Source organism: Ranitomeya variabilis, chromosome 6 (assembly GCF_051348905.1).
Source record: "Ranitomeya variabilis isolate aRanVar5 chromosome 6, aRanVar5.hap1, whole genome shotgun sequence".
NCBI classification, from domain to species: Eukaryota; Metazoa; Chordata; class Amphibia; order Anura; family Dendrobatidae; genus Ranitomeya; species Ranitomeya variabilis.
The window spans coordinates 199775429-199802872 of NC_135237.1; the positions used below are offsets into that span (position 1 = coordinate 199775429).

The 27444-nt window shown below is 41.6% G+C and overlaps 1 protein-coding gene across 4 annotated transcripts in view; it reads left to right on the forward strand.

Moving 5' to 3' along the window:
- TNS3 (tensin 3) overlaps positions 1-27444 on the forward strand; it is a 586621-nt gene that overhangs the window by 547353 nt on the left and 11824 nt on the right. For all 4 annotated transcript variants that reach the window (XM_077269387.1, XM_077269390.1, XM_077269388.1 and 1 more), the window contains 6 exons: positions 6125-6220; positions 6885-6962; positions 10968-11045; positions 16302-16470; positions 16918-16986; positions 17075-17101. In XM_077269387.1, the coding sequence (XP_077125502.1) occupies positions 6125-6220; positions 6885-6962; positions 10968-11045; positions 16302-16470; positions 16918-16986; positions 17075-17101 (517 nt within the window). The remainder of the gene's footprint in view (positions 1-6124; positions 6221-6884; positions 6963-10967; positions 11046-16301; positions 16471-16917; positions 16987-17074; positions 17102-27444) is intronic.

Below are 27444 nucleotides of genomic sequence, written 5' to 3' on the forward strand. Positions count from 1 at the left end.
CCAACCTGGACAAATTCCCAGAATACACAAGGATGTCGCAAGACTCGTTCCGGGATTTGCTTGCTCGTGTCCAAGGAGCCATACGGAGACAGGACACCCAGCTCCGTAGAGCGATTCCACCCGAGGATCGTCTGCTGGTCACATTAAGGTACGTAAGAAATGTAAACCAATGCCAGTGCTAATTTTGGGTGTACTAACATGTTTTTTTTTTCGTTTGGTATTTTCCTTTCTGTCTTTAGCATAACCACACCTTAAATAGAACTGATTGTAATTTTTCTTAATTAATTATTTTCTTCCAGATTTCTGGCAACCGGAGAGAGTTTATCATCCCTCCATTTCCAATACCGGCTTGGAATATCCACCCTGTCGGGAATAGTTGCGGACACCTGCCGGGCTTTGTGGAATGTACTCCGGGATACGTTTATACCCTTACCCACCTTGGACATGTGGATTGAAACTGCGGAAAAATTCTGGAGTGTGTATGATTTCCCCAACTGTTTGGGAGCGGTGGATGGAAAGCACATCCGCATTATCAAACCAGCCAGAACAGGATCGGAGTACTTCAACTATAAAAAATATTTTTCTGTTGTGCTCATGGCAATAGCCGATGTGGACTGTCACTTCATCGCCGTGGACATTGGAGCTTTTGGCCGTGGCAACGATTCACAGACTTTCAAGAACTCGGATATGGGCCGCCGTGTGTATTGCAAAAATTTTAATTTTCCACGGCCACAACCTCTCCCCAACACTCAAGGTCCACCGATGCCATTTTTAATGGTTGGGGATGAGGCCTTTCAGATGTGCGAAAACCTACTGAAGCCATATTCCAGTCGTGACTTGAACCACACTAAAAGGATCTTTAACTACAGACTGACCAGGGCACGAAGAACTGTAGAGTGTACCTTTGGGATTCTAGTCTCAAAATGGCGCATTCTTGCATCAGCTATAAATCTAAAAATGGAGACAGTTGACGAGGTGGTCAAAGCCTGTGTGGTTCTGCACAATTACATTATAGCTAAGGAGCGGCCCAACATTGAACTGGATGAACCAGTTGCACACCCACTGCCCGATTACCAGCATCACCCGCTGTGGTCAACAGCTGAAGTTGGCCACATGCGGAACCAATTTGCTGCCTTTTTTGATTCGGATATTGGACGTGTGTCATGGCAGGACAATGTTGTGTAAATGTCCTGTTGTTATTTTATCTGTACCAGTTATTTTCTTACATGTTACTAATGTTTCTCGTTAATAAACTTTTTTTGGTTGTCTTGACCGTATCGCATATGTATTTCCTTTATAAACCGAGGTTGTCCTCACACTAGCAGTATTTGGTCTGTATTTATTATCAGTATTTGTAATCCAAAACCAGGAGTGGGTGATGAAGGCTGAAGTGCTAGATATGCTAATATTATAATTTTCCTCTAATAGTTCCACTCCTTGTGTTGGCTTACAAATACCAATATAAAATAGTGACCACATACTGCTAGTGTGACGGCAGCCATGTGGTTTTAATGATAAGGTTGTTGACGTAATTGCGTCCTGATTCTGTTCTGCTATGCAGTATCCATTGGACACAGACTGAAGAGACAATGGCTGTCATACAAAACAGATCTATACTCATCAAGTCAGGTGTCAGAAATAATGAATTCATGATGCACATAGAACAGCCTCATGAATTCACTATTTCTGACACATGTGCAGGTGAGCATAGATATGCCGTGTATGACCGCCATCGTCCCTTGAGTTTGTGTGAAATAGATTATGTACACAGAAGAGAAAAAGGAGGCTATACAATGCACTTCTCTACTCACCAGGTCAGGCGTCCCAACTAATGAGTTTTTGGACACCTGACCTGTAGAGTATAGTTTTGCATGGTATTGCCACCATTTTCTCTTCAGTCTGCAACAGTAGTCACAGACTAAGCAGAATGAAGAGATTAAGGGGAAAATACAAGTATAAATGTTTTGGTCCACCTCATAGCTCTATACTAAAGACACACAAAGTCTTGTACTTGCTAACTACTGGAGCTATGATGTGGCCAAAAAATAAAGTGTGTGGCAAAGTTTTTTATTTGGCGCACGGTGTGTGTTGCCGGTGGCGAAAGACAAACTAAACCAAACATAATTGGGGCAAAAAAACTTGTATTTATTTTTTAACAACCAAAATATTTATTTAAACTGCGCCTGCTTGGGGTAGAGTGATGTAAACAGGGGGTGTGAAGCTGTGAGGTCTGGCTAACTGTTGACGACGCAGAGATGGCAGGAGAAGGGGCAATGAAACTTGTGGGGTCTGGTAGTTCGGGGATAGGGCTTGACACATGAGAGGCTTGAGATGCACTGGAAGGGTGTGACAAACCTGATATTACAGACACAGTGGGAGGTGAAGGGGAGGAATACTAAGAGTCCGCTGTTTTTTGTCTTTTTTTCCTTTCTGGGTTTGCCGGGTTCTGGGAAGCCTCATACGTCGTGGCATGGTCCTGGTGGGTGACCTGTCAGGGTCAGGCTGCACTGTGTGACAGTCCATAGTGCTCGTAGAGCGTGCAGCCATGCCAGAGTCCATAGTGCTCATAGAGCATGCAGCTATGCCAGAGTCCATAGCGCTTGTAGAGCAGAAGGCCATGCCAGGGTCCTGCTGCATCGTGGTGGTGGCGGTACGGAAGGCCATGCCAGGGTCCTGCTGCATCGTGGTGGTGGCGGTACGGAAGGTCATGCCAGGGTCCTGCTGCATCGTTGTGGTGGCGGTACAGAAGGCCATGCCTGGGTCCGGCTGCATCGTGGTGGGGGCGGTACGGAAGGCCATGCCTGGGTCCTGCTGCATCGTCGTGTCAGTGGAGGAGGTCCAAGCAGGAGCAGCGGTTGTCATGGTAGTGGCGGTGGGCTGTCCAACAGCACTCGGCATCGTGGTGGTGCTGTACTGGTGTCCGGCAGTGCTAGGAATAGAGGTGGCCGTGCAGTGGTATGCAGCAGAGGTCGGCATTGAGGTTATGACAGTGACAGTGAAGGCACAGGTGGATATGCCGCCACTGTCTGCTGAAAATACCGACTCTGCTGCATAGCCTGCACGTAAGCAGCATTGCAGGCCTGCATGACACTGAGCTGGAGATCAGGCGTTAAGTGTTTCGACATGCCCTGCTCAATTTGGTTAAAAAATGATGTGCTGGCCTCTGGAGGTCGGCTTTTACTTGGTCAAGGCTTTTTGTGACCTCCTGGATACGTGTATTCATGTGGCTAAGTGAAATATCCATTCGGTCACCCAAAGCCTTGAGTCCTTCGTGAAAAACCGAGCTCAAGTGCAAAAACTCAGGCATGAGGGACCTGTCCGATGCCCTTTGCCCCTGCCGGGAGGAGCCCCCAAAAAAGGGGCAGTGGCAGAGGACTGGGAAAGGGGAACACCTGATGGACCAGCTTCCTGGTCTCCAGTTAGTGTGGCAGGCCCACTTGCTGCAGCGCTGCTGGATGGCTGTGACGGGTCCGTGGCTGTCTGATGAAGGACCGCTCCAGAACCTGGGCCAACAGTGCTGCTCCATGTGCTGTGAAAAAAGGAAAAAGAAAATTAATACCAAAAATTAACCAGACGCAGGTTCCTGTGGAATAGAAACATACAGATTATGGCAATACAACACAACCTAATGCACGGGAGAAATACTTACGTTCTCTGGACAAGGACCGGTCTTAAAAATTCCAGAACGCGATGGTATTTGTATTTTCTGATCCTTGCTCCTGAACCACTGGGAACACTGCTCTCTTGACGCAGGTCCTTGTTGAAGCGGTCCTTCATCGAACGCCAATGTGTTTTGACTCTGGCCACTGTTGAAAAAGCAAAACATAATGGTTAGACAATGGACTTTTGGCCGTGCTCACACAACTGTGTGTGATGAGAGAAACTCCTGAGAGATTATCTCATCACACACAGTTGTGTGAGCACGGCCAAGGTCTCTGCTGCTTCACACTGCATTGCAATACTTACCAAAATCATTTCGGACCCGAGTCAGGGCCTGGTCCCAGCCATCCCACATCTATTTGGCCACCTCATTCCATAGGCGCCGGATCATCACGTTGTCCGAGTGCTGTGGAACCCGGGTGTCCCACAACGGGACTCGCTCCTGGACCAGGGAGATGAGGAGGTCATTTTCTATGAGGTCTTCATCCCGTTCTGGAACTTAAAAATTAAATAAAGACATTAATGTTGGATCCATTAACATAAGGAAAAGAAAGAAAACAGAGGCTGAGAAATGGCATGAATAAAGAAAGTTAAGATACAAAAGGATTCCAGAAGAAAAATGTAAAGAAATAGTAATGTAAAGAAAGGAAGATTCAATAATACTAAAGTGAGGATACAGTAAACTGTTAGCCTTGTATACGTACACGCTGCTGCCTTGCCACCCGACCGTGACTCCGCTGCTCCTGCCCAGTCTCTGCCGCAGTAGTAGAAGTGCTCTAAAAAAATGAAAAACAAAAAATTGTCATACGTGTAGATGTGACAGTGAATACTTACCAATCTGTGGAGGTGAGTACTCGCTTCACTGACATGTTCTACTTCAGAAGGCCCAGGACGTTGCTCCTCATCAGAAGAAGAAGACATTCTGATGCATGCAGAAAGAAAGAAATGGCAGAAATTAGGACATGTAGAGACAGAAAATAGAAAATGAAGGCATTGGCTAGGATATACTCACATTGTTCAGAGGCTTGTTTGCTCCAAGGTGCTGTGGTCTGTCTGCTCTGCTTGGCTGTCTGCGGAGTAGTGACCTGCAAATGTCCACTCCCTCCCTTTATCACATTGTATGTGGGGGGTGGCTTATCAGTGTCTAGACATGTTTTTCTCTGGTGCAACGCATGCTTTCACGAACGCAAGCAAACGCATGTGCTTGTGAACGCATGCATTCATATAGACAGCAATGCGTTTTTTGGCGCATTCCTTATGCAATCGACCGCATACGTTTCCAGGCGGCAAATTGACGCCTCTAAAAATGACTACATGTTGCATTTCCGCGACAAACCGCAGACGACGAAACGACGCATGCGTCATCAAACGCGGCAAAACGCGAACGATCGCAGACGCATGCGTCCCTAATGTTAAAAATAGGAATACACAACGCATGCGGATATTTGCGGAAGAAACGCTGCGGACACAACCGCAAATGTGAAACCGGCCTAAGCGGTTTGCTTACAGTGATCTCCTTAAGACAATCCCTTCTTTATTCCCCAGCAGTATGCCGTCACCATGGGAAATTTTGGCCAGCATTACTACAGCATCCATAAAATGTGGGCTTAAAAGCTGGCTAATCAGATGAATGGCGGTCCATGAACCGATTTTCTAGAATATGAGCTGCTCTTACAGACACAGAAAACTTGTCCTGAGCAAAGAACTCTCATCTTCGGATTCATATGCCCCAATAGGATAGAGGCTTTCATAGTAAGACGACCCTTTCTATCCATTGTAACACACATGACAACATTGAGAATACTGGCATCCTCAAACTTACATTGGTTTCCTGTAGCAGAGACTTTTTGTCTCAGTAACAATCATTATAAACAGGAAATATAATCTATAGGACAGGGAAAGAAGACCTAATGCACCTATGTGTAGTAGATAGATTGCATGATGGACACCCACAACCAACCACATGCATTTACTATAGTGGGATCCATTGGTTTCCATCAAGATCTAAGACATTTTAGCACAAAATAGTAGCATGTTTTTTCTGACATTAATGATGGAATCTGCAGCAGAGCCACAGAGGCAGATGTGCATTTAACCTGACATGTATTACACCTTACCAATTTGCCGATAGGCAGAATAGCCACCTAATTTTCTGCTCTACCAATGCAGCTGTAATGTATACTGTATGCTGCACACTAGTAATTTAAAACTAATTGAAAGTTTATTATCCAGAAAAAATGAAATAATCTCACCATTTAGTGGGTGCCACCCATTACAGAGATGTAATACTACTCTAGCATTATGACCTAGGCTTTGTATTTACTCTGCAACAAAGCACTGGATAGCTAAAAGCCTTTTTAATGGCTGTAGTTGTTGGCAAATTTTAGGAGTAAAATAATGAATAATTTTCCAGTTTAAGAATGTAATACAACAATGAAACCTTATTTCTATTCTTATTTAATAGGTGGAGATTTGACCAATGAACTTGTCCGACACTTCTTAATTGAATGTGTTCAAAAAGGTGTGCGCTTGAAGGGATGCCCCAATGAACCTTACTTTGGTAAATCTCCTGAATATATCTTAAATTTTTCTACAATTACAAGCATCTTAATCATGCAACGTTAAGCAATACTCGTTACATTTAGTATAATGTCTAAAAAAACGCATCTTTCCCCTTCATATTACTGGCATTATCTTTTATTTATTGGGGTTAGGAAATGTGTACAGGTAACTTATTTTGTATATTGAATCATAGTTAGCAATCAACTTATAGGCATTCTAAAGAATACCTATTTTATAGTCTGTTATTGAAAATGTCCGGGTAAGGGTTTGCACATAGCATTTTTGATTCATGTGAAAAAAAATGCAGCATTTTACAGTGACAGAAAATGAATGCCTATAATCTCATTCACATTATGTGTTTTTTTGATCTGTTGTGTGTTTTTCTTTTTTTTTAATGCAGCATGTCAATTCTTTCAGCTTTTTTTTTCTGTTGAGATCAAAATTGTTTAGCACCAAAAGAATGCATTGAAAACACATTAAAAATGCATTAAAAAATGAAATTTTGGCTGCAGTTTTCTGGCCACTGCCATTGTCCTAGGCATATATTAGGTCTATAGAGAAGATGTAGCCTATACTGGTGCTGAAGAAGCTTTTGACTTGTATCTCACTTTATGTAGTACTTGAAGATTTCCGTTTAACCTGTTATTTGTTTCTAACTCTAGGGAGTCTGACAGCTTTGGTTTATCAACATTCCATTACGCCACTGGCACTGCCATGTAAATTACTTATCCCTGACAAAGGTATGCATTACTACAGGACCCCTCTTTTTCTTTACTTAACAGCACATACTTTTTATTAAAAGTGAAAAACTTCTTTGAATGAAGTTGACTATATGTTAATGTATGTAACAAACACCACAGTAAAAACTTAAAGCATTAAAATATTGCAAAAGATTCAACTTTGAAACCCAATGTATGAGACAGTGAGCTTGGTATCCCAGGTAGTTGTGGGGAAATGTGAGCGTAGTAAGACATTTCACATGTGTCATGTATAATGGGCTGGGGCCATCGGATTGGGAGACAGAGAGGAGTCTGAGCGGCCAGAAGAGCAGGTAGTTCTGCGTGCTCTGTCTTTAACAACGAGAGTAAGAAGTAACTGTAAATTGGCGGACAGATTGTTTATAAAGAGGTTCTGCTGTGAATTCCTTCATGCAGGGGAGGCACTTTGTGAGTAATGTGAGTGGATGCACAGTAAACACAGTGGTGTGGCACAGTTTATGGACAGCTGTGGCATAGATGCACTTCCACAGGTGGTTGCTTAGCTATTGAGAGTGTTACATTAAAAACATGGGAGTGAGCACATTCCTGTGAGAACAGGAGGAAAGCCATGAGCAATAAATATTACTCATATGTTAAGTTTTGAAAATGTATATTTATTGAAGCACGGTGATTTATCCAACAAAAAGTCAAGTGTGAATAGCAATTGGATATATTAAAACTTAACCTTTATTAGGTCTGAATAAAACAAACTTACAAAAACGAAAAAAAATAATAAAGGGGAGAAGGGGAACCCCTGTGCAATAGTGTACCATAATACCATCACAGAATAGGGAGGACAGAAATAACAAAGACAAAAATACAATAAAAACGGACAGTGCTAAATGGTCCCTAAACCTATGACCTCACAATCAAATGAAGCTAGTATAAAGCTCGGCTTGTCTAAAAAAGGCCAAGCCTGGACTGTGCCAAATATCAAAAAAGGGGGCCTCAAGTGGAGTGATCCTCAAATGTATTTTGTGGTTATAGTTCTACACAGGGAGTTATTCTATGATTTACAGGACCCTGTTTTATATTATGAACACCGCCAATGAGTGTACGGTATTGCATGGGTGCTTGAACAATCCCTTTGTCAAGCACGTGCCTTATCGGTCTGTATATCTTTGACCCTTAATACTATACTGAGGGACTCCGTCATCCGGCACCCATTCTCAATTTGTTTACTTTAAAGTCCATATAAACAGTTATCACAGATTGTTTCCTAATCGCATACAGATACAGCTGTAAAGCGGCAGATGCAGGTTACCACACTCCCCTGATGATTCTGTTAGGATGAAACGCGTCGGGAGACGCCATCTTTAGTAGACGCCATCTTTAGTAGACGCCATCTTTAGTAGAGGCTGTAACTTTATCTCACCTTCCCTGAGGGATCGTATATTGAGCAGAGTCTCTCCAGCTTGCGGTGAGATCCACCCACATCAGTGGGCTTATTAATATCATGCTGCTCTATATATGTCAGCGTTTTAAGAAATGGTTTATTGTAAAATTGATATAGTGACCGTATAGTAATAACCGTAAGGGATGTTCACAACTATTTTATGAGGTAGCATGGTCCCATATGTATATGGATTTATATCTGCGGTTTTAGCTATGGTTTACAGGCCTCTTTGATATGCTGCTATATTTACTGACAGTAGCTAAACATATCTGTATGCGATTAGGAAACAATCTGTGATAACTGTTTATATGGACTTTGAAGTAAACAAATTGAGAATGGGTGCCGGATGTCGGAGTCCCTCAGTATAGTATTAAGGGTCAAAGATATACAGACTGATAAGGCACGTGCTTGACAAAGGGATTGTTCAAGCACCCATGCAATACCGTACACTCATTGGCGGTGTTCATAATGTAAGGCTATGTGCACACGTTGCGGAATGGGATGCAAAATTTTCTGCACAAAATCCGCATGTCCTGGCAGAAACCACAGGTGCGGATTTGCTGCTGATTTTGTGCGGTTTTGATGCGTAATTAATGAGGATTTTGTGTGGATTTTGTGCTGTTTTTACCACTGCGGATTTCTATAATGGAAGGGTGCAGAAACGCTGCAGTTCCGCACAAAAGAAGTGACATGGACTTCTTTTCAATCAATCCGCAGCTGATTCAGTGCGGATTTTTCCGCACCATTAGCACAGCTTTTTTTTTCCCTATTGATTTACATTGTACTGTAAATCACTGTGCGGAACTGCAGCGTTTCTATGCAGAAAAATCTGCTGCAGATCCGCACAAATTCCGCATCGTTTGCATACAGCCTTAAACAGGGTCCTGTAAATCATAGAATTACTCCCTGTGCAGAACTATAACCATAAAATACATTTGAGGATCACTCCACTTGAGGCCCCCTTTTTTGATATTTGGCACAGTCCAGGTTTGGCCTTTTTTAGACAAGCCGAGCTTTATACTAGCTTCATTTGATTGTGAGGTCATAGGTTTAGGGACCATTTAGCACTGTCCGTTTTTATTGTATTTTTGTCTTTGTTATTTCTGTCCTCCCTATTCTGTGTTGGTATTAGGGTACACTATTGCACAGGGGTTCCCTTCTCCCCTTTATTATTATTTTTGTTTTTGTAAGTTTGTTTTATTCACACCTAATAAAGGTTAAGTTTTAATATATCCAATTGCTATTCACACAAGTTTTGAAAATTTCCTTTCAAGCTCCTCTTTCTGCTCCCGATGGCCTATGAGGGCTTAGGAGATCTGATCATCTGTAGTGATGGGTGCTCGATCGAGCACTGCCTCTTTCTTTCTTTCTTTCTTTCTTTCTTTCTTTCTTTCTTTCTTTCTTTCTTTCTTTCTTTCTTTCTTTCTTTTTTTTCTCTCTTTCTCTTTTTTTCTTTCTCTTTCTCTTTCTTTTCTTTCTTTCAATCTTTCTTTCTCTTTTTCTCTTTCTTTCTTTCTTTCTTTCTCTTTCTTTCTCTTTCTTTTTCTTTCTTTCCCTTTCTCTTTCTTTCTCTGTCTTTCTTTTTCTTTCTTTCTCTCTTTTTTTTTCTTTCTTTCTTTCTTTCTTTCTTTCTTTCTTTCTTTCTTTCTTTCTTTCTTTCTTTCTTTCTTTCTTTCTCTCTTTTCTCTTTCTTTCTCTTTCTCACTCTGTCTCTTTGTCTCTTTCTTTCTCTAGCAGAAAAAGAAGAGATAAGCATCAGTTATAGATATCAAAATTGGGCTGTTTACGCACATACGGTGCTATAATGGTTTGACAACACTTATCTTTTCATATCAGATTGGAATCGAACAGAAAAATCCTTTGTTTAAAAAAATTAGAGCCAAATGGAGTGACATTAGGATCACATAGAAATATTATGATTGTGTGCTTGAGGTTTTAGTATTTATACATGATTAAAAACATTGTATTCTGTAGTTTTTGACCAATATGCAAATCTCTAGAGTGACCATAGTGTTCACAGACAAGCGTGATGCTGGTTGTGCTGGGCATTGTGTGTAACACATTAAAACAGCCTTCCACTAGGTGTACACTTATATTGCTCATCAGCATTTCCATCAGAATCCCAAAAAACCTGTTTTTGGACTGTACCTGTAACAGAGCCCCGACCGAGATATTCATTTGAATGAAGCTAATGGAGTAACTGTAGACACTGTTTGGCTTCCATCTTGGCAGTATTCGTTTTTAGACGTGTGCAAACCATGGTTTACCATGAATGTCTGAAAAAGTGAAATACTTGCCAGACTGGGTCCACGTTTACTTATGAGCTTCATTCCAGTGAATGGCTTCAGTGGGGCTCTCAGGGTTTTCGTCGGAGTATAGTTTTTTTGGGCATTGCAATGGAGATGTAGTTGCTAAACAAAGAGCACTGCATAAGTGTATGCCTAGCCTTAAAAAAGGCTTTTGTATTTTCCATGCAATAATTTGCTGCATGAATAGATTACACTAAGCATATGTGTCATGCTCGCTAGTAGGAAATGTAAACAACACAAATTTGGGGAATTTCTAGTCATCCTGATTATATTTCATTTTAGATCCTTTGGAGGAAATTGCAGAAACTTCTCCCCAGACTGCCGCAAACTCTGCTGCAGAGCTGCTGAAACAAGGAGCAGGTAAGTCATATAAGTGCTCACAGGAGAACCTTGGTTAGTTACTCTCCTCCAGATATGGATATGCTCCTTTAGGGTGCCTGTCAATGTTAAGTTTCCTGCAGCCAAGAACTATAGGGCAAAAATTGGCATGTGGGTTTAATGCAAATTGCTGCAGTTTTACAATTCAGTTATCACACACAGCTTGTACAGATGGAGATCATTGAAACTATTTGCTTCACCTTTAGAAGCCGAGGTTCTTGGCCAATGCTGCATAAACACAACACAGGTATACAGGCAGCTGTTTGTTGACTAGTCTTCAGAATCATTTAATTGGAATAATATACAGTGCCATGTAAAAATTTGGGCACCCCTGGTCAAAATTACTATTATTGTGAAGAGTTAAGCAAGTTGAAGATGTAATAATCTCTAAAAGGTCTAAAGTTAAAGACGACACATTTCCTTTGTATTTTAGGCAAAAAATATATAAATTGAAATTTTTCTCATATTAAAAATTATAAAAAGAGAAATGAGGCTGATGGAAAAGGTTGGGCATCCTGGAGAGTTGTGTGCTCAGATAACTTTAACCAAGGTTTCAGACCTCAATTAGCCTGTTAGGGTTATGGCTTGTTGAGTATCATCGTTAGGAAAGGCCAGATGATGCAATTTCCCAGCTTTATAAAAACCCAGACTCCTCTAACCTTGTGCCAAAAAACAGGTGCAATGGGTTCTTCTAAGTAGCTGCCTAGCACTCTGAAAATGAAAATGGTGGAGGCCCACAAAGCAGGAGAAGGTTATAAGAAGATAGCAAACTGTTTTCAAATTGCCGTTTCTTCGGTATAAAATGTATTTAAGAAATGTCAGTTCACAGGAAGAGTGGAGGTCAAGATAAGGTCTGAAAGACCAAGCAAAATTTCAGTGAGCGCTGATCATAGGATTGCTAGAGAGGCAAATCAGAACTCCCTCTTGACTGCAAAAGACCGTCGGATTTAGCAGACTCTGGAGTTGTGGCACAATGTTCCTATTGCATTTTGGAAAAAAATCCTTTGGACTGATGCCGTTAAAATAGAACTCTTTGGCTACAATGATCAAAGATATGTGTGGAGAAAAAAGGGCACATAATTTCAGGAAAAGAACATCTCGCCAACAGCATGCGCGCTGGTCCATGGTTGCTAGGCCCCGCTAACAGTGTCTACATCGGCTCTTCGTTAACGTGTGACTGCTCTTCTGCCTATCTGACCCTGTAGGCGGACTTGATGCACCACTGGTCACATGCATCTGATCACTCTCTCGATGACGCCAGCTCCTTTGGCATCGGCTGCTCATGCACCAACCATGTCCGGTCTTTTTGGCGTGCTGCAGAGACGCCACTTATAATTGGCTGGTCCTGTCTATATAACCTCGTTTTGGTTTAGCAAGGCCACTCCCCCGGAAGAAGGCACTTAGCCGAAACGCGTGTAGGGGTCGTGGCACCGAAGGTCCGAGGTAATCATTTCCTTCTCTATGCTCCTTGCCCTGTAATCCTTCCTATTCCTATATTTGGCCTTATTACTTTTACTAATTAAATTACTTGACGTACATGTGAACCTTCACTCGTTATTACGGGCATATTTGTGAACCTCTACCTATTATCACTGGCACTTCGGGCTCATCTTATGTGCCTCTGACCTTTCTCACACTTAATCTTCCCCTAGTTGGCATGGGTGTCTATACCATCTGACACTGTGTTTTGTTACCCATATATATGGTTTAAGCTTGGGGGTGGATCAATCATTCTTTGTTGTGTTGCAGCCAATGGCATGGGGAACATTTCACGGGTGGAGGGAAGAGTGGATTCAATGAAATTTCAACAAATTCTTGATGCAAACATAAAACCATCTGTAAAAATAAAAGCTGAAGTTGAAAAGAGGATGGCTTCTACAAATGGACAATGATCCTAAATACACATCAAAATAGACTACCTCAAAAGGCGCAAGCTGAATGTTTTACAATGGCCCTAACAGTCTACTAATCTAAACATCATTGAAATTCTTTGGCTAGACCTCAAAATAACAGTGCATGCAAGACGGCCCAGGAATCTCACAGAACTGGAAGAATTTTCCTATGAAGAATGGATGAAAATCCCTCAAACAAGAATTGAGAGCGTCTTGGCTGGCTACTTCAAGCATTTACAAGTTGTGATACTTTCAAAAGGAGATGCTACTAGGTACTAACCATGCAGGGTGCCCAAACATTTGCATCGGCCCATTTTTCCTTTTTGTAATTTTTAAAATGTAAAAGAATTAAAAAAAAATGTTTTGCCTAAAATATAAAGGAAATGTGTCATCTTTAACTTTAGGACATTTAGAGACCATTTCATCATCAACTTGCTTAACTATTAACTATATCAATAATTTTAACCAGGGGTGCCCAAATGTTTACATGCCACTGTATTGGTAAAACATTGGTTGGTCTGTTAGTTGGGACAATGTAGCAGATTAAAGTCTACAAAATTCCCTAATTATGAACTAACTTTATAATGACAGAGTTCTAAGTGGACCTTCTCTTCAGACACCAAAACAATTTAGCACTAGTGATGAGCGAGTGTACTTGTTGCTCGGGTGGTCTCCAAGTATTTGTAACTGCTCGGAGATTTAGTTTTCGTTGCCTCAGCTGCATGATTTACAGCTGATAGACAGCTTGAATACATGTGGGGATTCCCTAGCAACCAGGCAACCCCCACATGTACTCAGGCTGGCTAGCAGCCGTAAATCATGCAGCTGCGTCAACAAAAACGAAATCTCCGAGCAGTTACAAATACTCAGAGACCACCCGAGCGTGCACGGGAAAACCCGAGCAACGAGTACACTCGCTCATCACTATTTAGCACTTGTGCACATTGTAACAATATTATGCTCAGACATTAGTGTATTTGGTATAACCATTTCAAGTTGCTTTGTTTCTTCAGATCTGACATCTATATGACAAAATAACATTCAGAATGGCACTATATAAGCTTGCAATGTACGTTACGCTGGATGTGTTTAATGATTTTATTTTATTTTTTTAAGTGTCAGAATCTGCTAATTTGACGAGATCTGCCAAAAATAGTCATATAGTGCTGCCATGTTAGATCACATTATTTTACTCATACATAAGCAGCCACATAAGTTTATGGCAGCAACTCATTTTCCCACACATTAAACACATTTCTGACAATTTTGGCAGAACTGTCTTATTTTAAGTCCAGTTTTATAGCTCTGTATAGACGCTCTTACAGAAAATGACAGGTGAAAGAGCACTTTAATATTGTTACAAGATTTATCTATTTTATTTTCTACGTTTTTTGCAGCTTTATGTATTATTCAGTTCATTCTGCACTTTTCAGTTTCTCCATTAGTGCTTTCTTGTTTGAGTTATGTTTAATTTTGAAATTTTTGCTCAGTTTATGTTTAAATTACATGATTATTTACAGTTCACATCCTGAAATTGTGCAGAACTTTTTTGTTATCTAAACAATTTGGTTATTTTATAGAGTTCAGTCCAAGTGTCATGCTACATGCCAGTGCTAAATATTTTGTTGAAATGCAATACAGTTGGGTTCTGAACTCTTTGGGCAGTGACAGATCAGTCATAAATTAGCCTGTGTACTACAGTACAGTGAATGTGCTCCACAGCCCACACAGTGTGATTGAAGTGTACACCTTCAGCTGTAATTCAAATGGTTTCCCAAACTTATTGCATTTACCGTTACGGAATTATACCTTTTTTTTTACATTATCTGTTAATTTCCATGAGATCAATAATAATTGGTCAGTTGACTTATAAGCTGTTCCATGCCTATTACCACATTTTTTAATGATAAAATAAGTTCATAATTAAGGGTCTGACGTTAATTCCATGCTACAGCATACTAAATGTCACTATCATATCCTGACTGACAACAGCATTGAAGGGATGCACTATGCACATTAGCCATAAATGTACAGCAAATGTCACCAAGGGGTTAAGATAAAGGAACGAACTGTTCTTCAATGGCAGAGTGAGTCCCCAAACTAAATCCTGAGAATGCTGTTCACTTTCTGCCTTCAGATTGGTCTTCAGTAAGTGCCACAAACACTCCCAAGGGAGTGAAACCCCTTATTTCATGAAGTCTACAAGTTCCACACTTCAGGCTGACATTGGCTAAAAGCGATTGCCAACTAAAGACCCCCCCCCCAGAAGTGTTCAAGGACGCTGCAGGCCATCTTAGCACTTTTAGGCCAGACACACTGCTCAGAGTAGCATGAGCAACGTAAGGCTTGACATTGTCGTGTTCAATAACGGGCTTCAGGGACACTTTGGAGAAATAGCTACTATTCCATTGGTTCCACGGCCAAATCAATATAACGCAGGTCTTGGTGTAACTGGAATGAAATGATGCTCAAACTTGATAATAAATGGAGATGATTTGAAAATACTGTTTTCACTTTTTTATCACCTGGGTATACACTTAAAATGACTATCAATCCTTAAAATTCCATCATTCCAAAACTTTCCCATCTTGGTGTTGCAATTTCACTATTGAGGAATATGTACGCCTATGAGACTGTTACTGTGGGTTTCCTGACCTGAACTTAAGTCTGTAATCAGACTTCTAAATTCAGATATGTGAAACTGTCCTAAAGAAACAAAATGAGTACTGCGATTGCAGCTATGAATGTTTTTCACACTTCTTCATAGGCTGAGGTAGCAGGATTTACCTAGCAATTGTATTTGGTTGTTAAGCTAAGGTTTGTAGAATTAGTCTAAAACTGCGCTTTATTGTGAAAATACAAGGTATAAGGCAATGTTGAAAAAACAGTGCAATCATTATAACAGATGTAACACATGCAGTTCTCTGAATAGATGCAAATCCTTCACAATTTACTAGTACTAACAAAAACATTTATTCTGCCTATTTGTTTTTTTTATAAGCCTGGTACTTGAGCAACAGGGATAGCCAGAAGCCCAGTTCCTAGTTGTTTTTGTAACTATTTCAGTAAACGTATTCAATACTTTTTCCCGGTGTCATTTTTCATTATTCACATAATTTATGGACATCTATGATTTGATTTCTTTGACTGTATGGATTGGATGGGTTGTTACCGAAATCTGATCAGTATTTCATGTTCGTAGCAGCTTTAGAAACAGATTTATTTAGGAAATTGGTGACATGTTCACCCGCCGTAAGTGTTTTTCATCTAGGGTTATTTTGCAGAGGTGGTGTGTTGTAGACTCGGTACTTTTATTTTATTATATTTTATATTTATCACTTTCTAGCTTGCAATGTTTGGTATCTAAATTCAGTGGACATGGAGTCACTTACAGGATATCAGGCTGTGCAGAAAGCATTGAGTATAACGCAAATTCAAGAACCCCCTCCTATTTCCACTGTGGTGCACTTCAAGGTGTCTTCCCAAGGAATCACTCTAACAGACAATCAACGGAAGTAAGAAATAATTTCTTTTTTTTTGTTCAATATTATTATTATTATTATCCTTAAAGGAACTTGTACTATTGTATATTGTGATGTAGGTCAGTTTGTTCTGAATTTTCTATTGTGAATAATGAATAATATACTGCCATGACATGATGCAGTCTACTTTTTATAAAGGGCAGCAGTTTTCTTAGTAGCTTATTTATTTGCTGCCCTCTTGAGGCCACTATATGGACTAATTGCAAATCATATTTGGATCAAATGACAAAAGAAAAAAAGGAGCAGAGTTATATACTGGATGCAAATCTGTTGATTATTGTTAAAAAAAGAATTACCTGTTTTTTAAGTGTAAAGCTATTAATCTGTTAAAAAGTGTCGGAGAATGTAAAACTTGGTGTAGGTCAGTGTGAGGTGTACTTTATTTGTAACATCTTGTTTTTTACCTCACTTCTCTGACAGACTATTTTTCCGAAGACACTATCCAGTAAATACTGTCATATTTTGTGCTCTGGATTCACAAGACCGAAAGTAAGAATAAGAATGATTTTTTATCATATAATGTGACTTGCTTGTACTCGAAGACTTGAATTTAATTTTTGTGTTTTTACTCACTAAGGTGGACGAGAGATGGACTTTCAGCAAAGTGAGTAAAATTTGCAATGAGATGTACATGTATGGTTAAGTTTTTGGTGTGTTAAACAAAAGGAGCACATTTCACTAAGAGCATCTCTGACTGCTACATTGTGTAAGATAGATTTATGTTTGTTTATGTATCGCTGGAGACCTGGAATCGACTTGTCACCTTTACATCTTTCTCAGGGCTAAAAAGTCCACCAGGTTCATGGTACAAAAGAGATTATAGTCTGCATCTTGTTTTCAGACTGCCATCCTGTGATATTATTCATAATCGTCAACTTTGTCATGTGTTTTTCCTGGAACGTTGCACAATCATTGTGAAAAGCACAATAGAATGAGCATGTGAATGCAGAGGGTTCTGGTACATAGATTAAAATCAGTACTATGCCCTCCAGCATAGAGGTCACTACACATCCACAGATATGGATTATGGCGTGGGACACAGCAACGAACAGGTATGGTACATTGTTGCTTTTTTATTTTATGTTTATTACAAGAGATCGAGGGCATCGCAGGAATTAGGTGTATAATAAAATGGGAAAACTGTTTAGTGTTTTATTTCACTAAAAGACTTGTTTCTGGCTGTGTGTTTATTTAACATGTAACAACTATAGGATTAGTAATGGAGAGGTGTCTTATTGACACCTCTCTATTGCTAAGCCATGGGCTTGATGTCGCCTTACAATACAAAGGTGACAGCAACCCCACAACTATTACTCCACTTGCCACCGCTACAGGGCAAGTGGGAAGAGCGAGGCTAAGTGCCAGAATTGGCGCATCTTAGAGATGCACCTTTTCTGGGGTGGCTGAGTGGCTGATGTTTTTAGCCAGGGGGCCAATATCCATGGCCCCTTTCTAGGCTATTAATATCAGCCTGCAGCTGTCTGCATAGCCTTTGCTGGTTATTAATTATGGGGGGACCCCACGTCATTTTTTTTGGGGGGTCCCACATTTTAACAGCCAGTAAAGGCTAAGTATACAACTGTGAGCTGATATTAATAGCCTGGGAAGCTCCATTGGTACCCCTTCTCAGGCTATAAACATCTGCCCCCAGTCGCTGGCTTTCTCTCTGCTGGTTTTGAAAATTGCATTTCCGTAAAATAATCTTTTATTAAATGCTATTTATGTGTGTGTGTATATATATATATATATATATATATATATATATATATATATATATATATATATATATATATATATATATATATATATATATATATATATATATAGTTAGTTAGGTCCATATATATATATATATATATAGTTAGTTAGGTCCATATATATTTGGACAGAGACAACCTTTTTCTAATTTTGGTTATAGACATTACCACAATGAATTTTAAACAAAACAATTCAGATGCAGTTGAAGTTCAGACTTTCAGCTTTCATTTGAGGGTATCCACATTAAAATTGGATGAAGGGTTTAGGAGCTTCCGCTCCTTAACATGTGCCACCCTGTTTTTAAAGGGACCAAAAGTAATTGGACAATTGACTCCAAGGCTATTTCATGGACAGTTGTGGGCAATCCCTTCATTATGTCATTCTGAATTAAGCAGATAAAAGGCCTGGAGTTGATTTGAGGTGTGGTGCTTGCATTTGGAAAGTTTTGCTGTGAAGTAAACATGCGGTCAAAGGAGCTCTCCATGCAGGTGAAACAAGCCATCCTTAAGCTGCGAAAACAGAAAAAAACCCATCTGAAAAATTGCTACAATATTAGGAGTGGCAAAATCTACAGTTTGGTACATCCTGAGAAAGAAAGAAAGCACTGGTGAACTAATCAATGCAAAAAGACCTGGGTGCCCACGGAAGACAACAGCGGTGGATGATCGCAGAATAATCTCCATGGTGAAGAGAAACCTCTTCACAACAGCCAACCAAGTGAACAGCACTCTCCAGGAGGTCGGCGTATCAATATCCAAATCTACCATAAAGAGAAGACTGCATGAAAGTAAATACAGAGGGTTCACTGCACGGTGCAAGCCACTCATAAGCATCAAGAATAAAAAGGCTAGACTGGACTTTGCTAAAAAAACATCTAAAAAAGCCAGCACAGTTCTGGAAAACATTCTTTGGACAGATGAAACCAAGATCAACCTCTACCAGAATGATGGAAAGAGAAAAGTATGGCGAAGGCGTGGCGCAGCTCATGATCCAAAGCATACCACATCATCTGTAAAACACTGCAGAGGCAATGTGATGGCTTGGGCATGCATGGCTGCCAGTGGCACTGGGTCACTAGTGTTTATTGATGATGTGACACAGGACAGAAGCAGCCGAATTAATTCTGAGGTATTCAGAGCCATACTGTGTGCTCAGATCCAGCCAAATGCAGCCAAACTGGTTGGTTGTCGTTTCATACTACAGATGGACAATGACCCAAAACATAAAGCCAAAGCAACTCAGGAGTTTATTAAAGCAAAGAAGTGGAATATTCTTGAATGGCCAAGTCAGTCACCTGATCTGAACCCAATTGAGCATGCATTTCACTTGTTATAGACTAAACTTCAGACAGAAAGGCCCATAAACAAACAGCAACTGAAAACCACTGCAGTGAAGGCCTGGCAGAGCATCAAAAAGGAGGAAACACAGCGTCTGGTGATGTCCATGAGTTCAAGACTTCAGGCAGTCATTGCCAACAAAGGATTTTCAACCAAGTACTAGAAATGAACATTTTATTTACAATTATTTAATCTGTCCAATTACTTTTGGTCCCTTTAAAAACAGGGTGGCACATATTAAGGAGCTGAAACTCCTAAACCCTTCATCCAATTTTAATGTGGATACCCTCAAATGAAAGCTGAAAGTCTGAACTTCAACTGCATCTGAATCGTTTTGTTTAAAATTTATTGTGGTAATGTCTAGAACCAAAATTAGAATAATGTTGTCTCTGTCCAAATATATATGGACCTAACTGTATATATGTATATATCTATATATATGTATATATACACGCACACACACTACCGTTCAAAAGTTTATGGTCACCCAAACAATTTTGTGTTTTCCATGAAAACTTATACTTTTATTAATCAAATGAGTTGCCAAGTCAATTGAAAATCTAGTCCAGACATTGACAAGGTTAAAAAAAAAAGATTTTTATTTAAAATAATAATTTTCTCCTTCAAACTTTCATTTTGTCAAAGAATGCTCCCTTTGCAGCAGTTACAGCAATGCAGACATTTGGCATTCTAGCAGTTAATTTGCTGAGGTAATCTGGAGAAATTTCACCCCATGCTTCCAGAAGCCGCTCCCACAAGTTGGTTTGGCTTGATGGGCACTTTTTGCTTAACATATGGTCAAGCTGCTCCCACAACAGCTCAATGGGGTTGAGATCTGGTGACTGCGCTGGTTGCTCCATTACAGATAGAATACCAGCTGCCTGCTTCTTCCCTAAATAGCTGTCCACAGGGTATGGCATGGCATTGCAAAATGGAGTGATGGCCTTCCTTATTCAAAATCCCTTTTACCTTGTACAAATCTCCCACTTTACCAGCACCAAAGGATCCCCAGACCATCACAATACCTCCACCATGCTTGTCAGATGGTGGCAGGCACTCTTCCAGCATCTTTTCAGTTGTCCTGCAAATGTTCTTATGTGTGATCCAAACACCTCAAACTTGGATTTTTCTGTCCATAACACTTTTTTCCAATCTTCTTCTCTCCAATGTCTGTGTTCTTTTGCCCATATTAATCTTTTCCTTTGATTAGCCAGTCTGAGATATGGCTTTTTCTTTGCCACTCTGCCCTGAAGGCTAGCATCCCAGAGTCGCCTCTTCACTGTAGACGTTAGTCATTTTGCGTTTACTATTTAATGATGCTGCCAGTTGAGGTCCTGTGAGGTGTCAATTTCTCAAACTACAATGTACTTGTCTTGTTGCTCAGTTGTACAGCAGGGCCTCCCACTTCTCTTTCTACTCTGGTTAGAGCCTGTTTATGCTGTCCTCTGAAGGGAGTAGTACACACCGTTGTAGGAAATCTTCAGTTTCTTGGCAATTTCTCTCATGGAATAGCCTTCATTTCTAAGAACAAAAATAGACTGTCGAGTTTCACATGAAAGTTCTTTTTTTCTGGCCATTTTGAGAGTTTAATAGAACCAAAAAATGTAATGCTCCAGATTCTCAACTAGCTCAAAGGAAGGTCAGGTTTATAGGTTCTCTAATCAGCCAATCTGTTTTCAGTTGTGCTAACCTACTCACACAAGCTTTTTCAAGTGTATTCTAACCATCCATTAACCTTCTTACACAGTTAGCAAACACAAAGTACCATAAGAACACTGCAGTGATGGTTGTTGGAAACTGGCCTCTATTTACCTATGAAGATATTGCATTACAAACCAGAAGTTTGCAGCTAGAATAGTCAATTACCACATTAACAATGTATAGAGTGTATTTCTGAATCAATTAATATTAGCTTCTGTCATTCATAAGTGACCCTAAACTTTTGAACTGTAGTGTGTGTGTGTGTGTGTGTGTGTGTGTGTGTGTGTGTGTGTGTGTGTGTGTGTGTGTGTGTGTGTGTGTGTGTGTAAATATAAATATATACACACACACACAGTAGAGACCAAAAGTTTGGACACACCTTCTCATTGAAAGATTTCTCTGTATTTTCATGACTATGAAAATTGTACATTCACACTGAAGGCATCAAAACTATGAATTGACACATGTGGAATTATATACTTAACAAAAAAGTGTGAAACAACTGAAAATATGTCTTATATTCTAGGTTCTTCAAAGTAGCCACGTTTTGCTTTGATGACTGCTTTGCACACTCTTGGCATTCTCTTGATGAGCATCAAGAGGTAGTCACCGGGAATGGTTTTCACTTCACAGGTGTGCCCTGTCAGGTTTAATAAGTGGGATTTCTTGCCTTATAAATGGGGTTGGGACCATCAGTTGTGTTGAGCAGAAGTCTGGTGGATACACAGCTGATAGTCCTACTGAATAGACTGTTAGACTGTTAGCTGCTTTTTTCTTGCCATAATACAAATTCTAAGTAAAGAAAAACGAGTGGCCATCATTACTTTAAGAAATGAAGGTCGGTCAGTCAGTCTGAAAAATTGGGAAAACTTTGAAAGTGTCCCCAAGTGCAGCTGCAAAAACAAAAAGAAACTGGCTTGCATGAGGACCGCCCCAGGATAGGAAAGCCAAGAGTCACCTCTGCTTCTGAGGATTATCCGAGTCACCAGCCTCAGAAATCGCAGGTTAACAGCAGTTCAGATTAGAGACCAGGTCAATACCACACAGGGTTCTTGCAGCAGACACATCTCTGCAACAACTGTTAAGAGGAGACTTTTTGGAGCAGGCCTGCATGGTAAAATAGCTGCTAGGAAACCACTGCTAAGGACAGGCAACAAGGAGATGAGACTTGTTTGGGCTAAAGAACACAAGGAATGGACATTAGACCAATGGAAATCTGTGCTTTGGTCTGATGAGTCCAAATTTGAGATCTTTGGTTCCAACCACTGTGTCATTGTGCGACGCAAAAAAGGTGAACGGATGGACTCTACATGCTTGGTTCTCACCGTGAAGCATGGAGGAGGAGGTGTGATGGTGTGGGGGTGCTTTGCTGGTGACACTGTTGGGGAATTATTCAAAATTGAAGGCATACTGAACCAGCATGGCTACCACAGCATCTTGCAGCGGCATGCTATTCCATCCGGTTTGCGTTTAGTTGGACCATCATTTATTTTTCAACAGGACAATGACCCCAAATACACCTCCAGGCTGTGTAAGGGCTATTTGACCAAGAAGGAGAGTGATGGGGTGCTACGCCAGATGACCTTGCCTCCACAGTCACGAGACCTGAACCCAATCGAGATGGTTTGGGGTGAGATGAATCGCAGAGTGAAGGCAAAAGGGCCAACAAGTGCTAAGCATCTCTGGGAACTCCTTCAAGACTACTGGAACACCATTTCCGGTGACTACCTGTTGAAGCTCATTAAGAGAATGCCAAGAGTGTGCAAAGCAGTCATCAAAGCAAAAAGTGGCTACTTTGAAGAACCTAGAATTTAAGACATATTTTCAGTTGTTTCACACTTTTTTGTTAACCCCTTAACGACCTTTGACGCATACGCTGCGTCATGAAAGTCGGTGCCAAAACGACCTATGACGCAGCGTATGCGTCATGGAATGATCGCGCTCCTGCAGATCGGGTGAAAGGGTTAACTCCATTTTCACCCGATCTGCAGAGACCGGGGGAGTGGTGCTTCAGCCCAGAGGGGGTGGCTTCACCCCCCCGTGGCTACGATCGCTCTGATTGGCTGTTGAAAGTGAAACTGCCAATCAGAGCGATTTGTAATATTTCACCTAAAAAACAGGTGAAATATTACAATCCAGCCATGGCCGATGCTGCAATATCATCGGCCATGGCTGGAAAACCTGAAGTGACCACCCCCCACCCCACCGATCGCCCCCCCAGTGCTCCGGTGCTTGGTCCGGTCCCCTCCGTCCTGTGCTCCGCTGCCCCGTGCTCCTGTCCGCTCCCCCCCGCTCCCCCGTCCTGCTGTCTGCTCCCCCCGTCCTCCGATCACCCCCCCCTGTGCTCAGATCCACCCCCCCACCACCCCTTCATACTTACCGATCCTCCCGGTGTCCGGCCGTCTCCTCGCTGGGCGCCGCCATCTTCCAAAATGGCGGGCGCATGCTCAGTACGCCCGCCGGCCGGCAGATTCCTTACAGGTACATTTTGATCGCTGTGGTAGGTTCTACCACAGCGATCAAAATAAAAAAAATAATAAATAAACCCCCCCCTTTATCACCCCCATAGGTAGGGACAATAATAAAATAAAGAAAATATATATATTTTTTTTTCCACTAGGGTTAGGGTTAGAACTAGGGTTAGGGTTAGAACTAGGGTTAGGGTTACGGGTAGGGTTAGGGTTATGGCATGTGCGGATTTGGCAGCGGATCCGCAGCGGATCGGCCGCGGATCCGCAGCGGATCGGCCGCAGATCCGCAGCGGATCGGCCGCGGATCCGCAGCGGATCGGCCGCTGCGAATTCGTAGCAGTTTTCCATCAGGTTTACAGTACCGTGTACACCTATGGAAAACCAAATCCGCTGTGCCCATAATGCGGAAAATTCCGTGCAGAAACGCTGCGTTGTATTTTCCACAGCATGTCAATTCTTTGTGCGGATTCCGCAGCGTTTTACACCTGTTCCTCAATAGGAATCCGCAGGTGAAATCCGCACAAAAAAACACTGGAAATCTGCTGTAAATCCGCAGGTAAAACGCAGTGCCTTTTACTTGCAGATTTTTCAAAAGTCGTGCGGAAAAATCTCACACGAATCCGCTACGTGGGCACATACCCTTAGGGTTAGGGTTGGAATTAGGGCTAGGGTTGGAATTAGGGTTACGGGTGTGTTGGGGTTAGGGTTGTGGTTAGGGGTGTGTTGGGGTTAGGGTTGGGATTAGGGTTATGGCTACAGTTGGGATTAGGGTTAGGGGTGTGTTGGGGTTAGTGTTGAAGTTAGAAATGAGGGGTTTCCACTGTTTAGGCACATCAGGGGTCTCCAAACGCAACATGGCGCCACCATTGATTCTAGCCAATCTTGCATTCAAAAAGTCAAATGGTGCTCCCTCCCTTCCAAGCCCCGACGTGTGCCCAAACAGTGGTTTACCCCCACATTTGGGGTACCAGCGTACTCAGGACAAACTGGGCAACAACTGTTGGGGTCCAATTTCTCCTGTTACCCTTGCAAAAATAAAAAATTACTTGCTAAGACATAATTTTTGAGGAAAGAAGAATGATTTTTTATTTTCACGGCTCTGCGTTGTAAACTTCTGTGAAGCACTTGGGGGTTGAACGTGCTCATCACACATCTAGATAAGTTCCTTGGGGGGTCTAGTTTCCAAAATGGGGTCACTTGTGGGGTGTTTCTACTGTTTAGGCACATCAGGGGCTCTGCAAATGCAACGTGACGCCCGCAGACCATTCCATCAAAGTCTGCATTTCAAATGCCACTACTTCCCTTCCGAGCCCTGACGTGCGCCCAAACAGTGGTTTACCCCCACATATGGGGTATCACTGTACTCACAACAAACTGGGCAACAAACATTGGGGCCCAATTTCTCCTGTTACCCTTGTGAAAATAAAAAATTGCTTGCTAAAACATCTTTTTTGAGGAAAGAAAAATGATTTTTTATTTTCACGGCTCTGCGTTGTAAACTTCTGTGAAGCACTTGGGGGTTGAATGTGCTCATCACACATCTAGATAAGTTCCTTGGGGGGTCTAGTTTCCAAAATGGGGTCACTTGTGGGGTGTTTCTACTGTTTAGGCACATCAGGGGCTCTGCAAATGCAACGTGACGCCAGCAGACCATTCCATCAAAGTCTGCATTCCAAAACGTCACTACTTCCCTTCCGAACCCCGACGTGTGCCAAAACAGTGGTTTACCCCCACATATCGGGTATCAGCGTACTCAGGAGAAACTGGACAACAACTTTTGGGGTCCAATTTCTCCTGTTACCCTTGCAAAAATAAAAAATTCTGGGCTAAAAAAATATTTTTGAGGAAAGGAAACACATTTATTATTTTCACGGCTCTGCGTTATAAACTTCTGTGAAGCACTTGGGGGTTCAAAGTGCTCACCACACATCTAGATAAGTTCCTTGGGGGGTCTAGTTTCCAAAATGGAGTCACTTGTGGGGAGTTCCTACTGTTTAGGCACATCAGGGGCTCTGCAAATGCAACGTGACGCCCGCAGAGCATTCCATCAAAGTCTGCATTCCAAAACGTCACTACTTCCCTTCCGAGCCCCGGCATGTGCCCAAACAGTGGTTTACCCCCACATATGGGGTATCAGCGTACTCAGGAGAAACTGGACAACAACTTTTGGGGTCCAATTTCTCCTGTTACCCTTGCAAAAATAAAAAATTCTGGGCTAAAAAAATATTTTTGAGGAAAGGAAACACATTTATTATTTTCACGGCTCTGCGTTATAAACTTCTGCGAAGCACTTGGGGGTTCAAAGTGCTCACCACACATCTAGATTAGTTCCTTGGGAGGTCTAGTTTCCAAAATGGGGTCACTTGTTAGGGAGCTCCAATGTTTAGGCACACAGGGGCTCTCCAAACGTGACATGGTGTCCGCTAATGATTGGAGCTAATTTTCCATTCAAAAAGCCAAATGGCGTGCCTTCCCTTCCGAGCCCTGCCGTGTGCCCAAACAGTGGTTTACCCCCACATATGGGGTATCATCGTACTCAGGACAAACTGGACAACAACATTTGGGGTCCAATTTCTCCTATTACCCTTGGAAAATTAAAAAATCCTGGGCTAAAAATCATTTTTGAGGAAAGAAAAATTATTTTTTATTTTCACGGCTCTGCGTTATAAACTTCTGTGAAGCATCTGGGGGTTATAAGTGCTCACTATGCATCTAGATAAGTTCCTTGGGGGGTCTAGTTTCCAAAATGGGGTCACGTGTAGGGGAGCTCCAATGTTTAGGCACACAGGGGCTCTCCAAACGCGACATGGTGTTCGCTAACGATTGGAGCTAATTTTCCATTCAAAAAGTCAAATGGCACGCCTCCCCTTCCGAGCCTTGCCGTGCACCCAAACAGTGGTTTACCCCCACATATGAGGTATCAACATACTCAGCAGAAATTGCCCAACAAATTTTAGGATCCATTTTATCCTGTTGCCCATGTGAAAATGAAAAAATTGAGGCTAAAAGAAATTTTGTGTGAAAAAAAAGTACTTTTTCATTTTTACGGATCAATTTGTGAAGCACCTGAGAGTTTAAAGTGCTCACTATGCTTCTAGATAAGTTCCTTGGGGGGTCTACTTTCCAAAATGGGGTCACTTGTGGGAGCGCTCCAATGTTTAGGCACACGGGGGCTCTCCAAACGTGACATGGTCTCTGCTAGCGATGGAGATCATTTTTCATTCAAAAAGTCAAATGGCGCTCCTTCCCTTCCGAGCCTTACCATGTGCCCAAACAGTGGTTTACCCCCACATGTGAGGTATCAGTGTACTCAGGAGAAATTGTCCAACAAATTTTAGGATCCATTTTATCCTGTTGCCCATGTGAAAATGAAAAAATTGAGGCTAAAATAATTTTTTTGTGAAAAAAAAGTACTGTTTCATTTTTACGGATCAATTTGTGAAGCACCTGGGGGTTTAAAGTGCTCACTATGCTTCTAGATAAGTTCCTTGGGGGGTCTAGTTTCCAAAATGGGGTCACTTGTGGGGGAGCTCCAATGTTTAGGCACACGGGGGCTCTCCAAACGCGACATGGTGTCCGCTAAAGATTGGAGCCAATTTTTCATTCAAAAAGTCAAATGGCGCTCCTTTCCTTCCAAGCCCTGCCGTATGCCCAAACAGTGGTTTACCCCCACATATGAG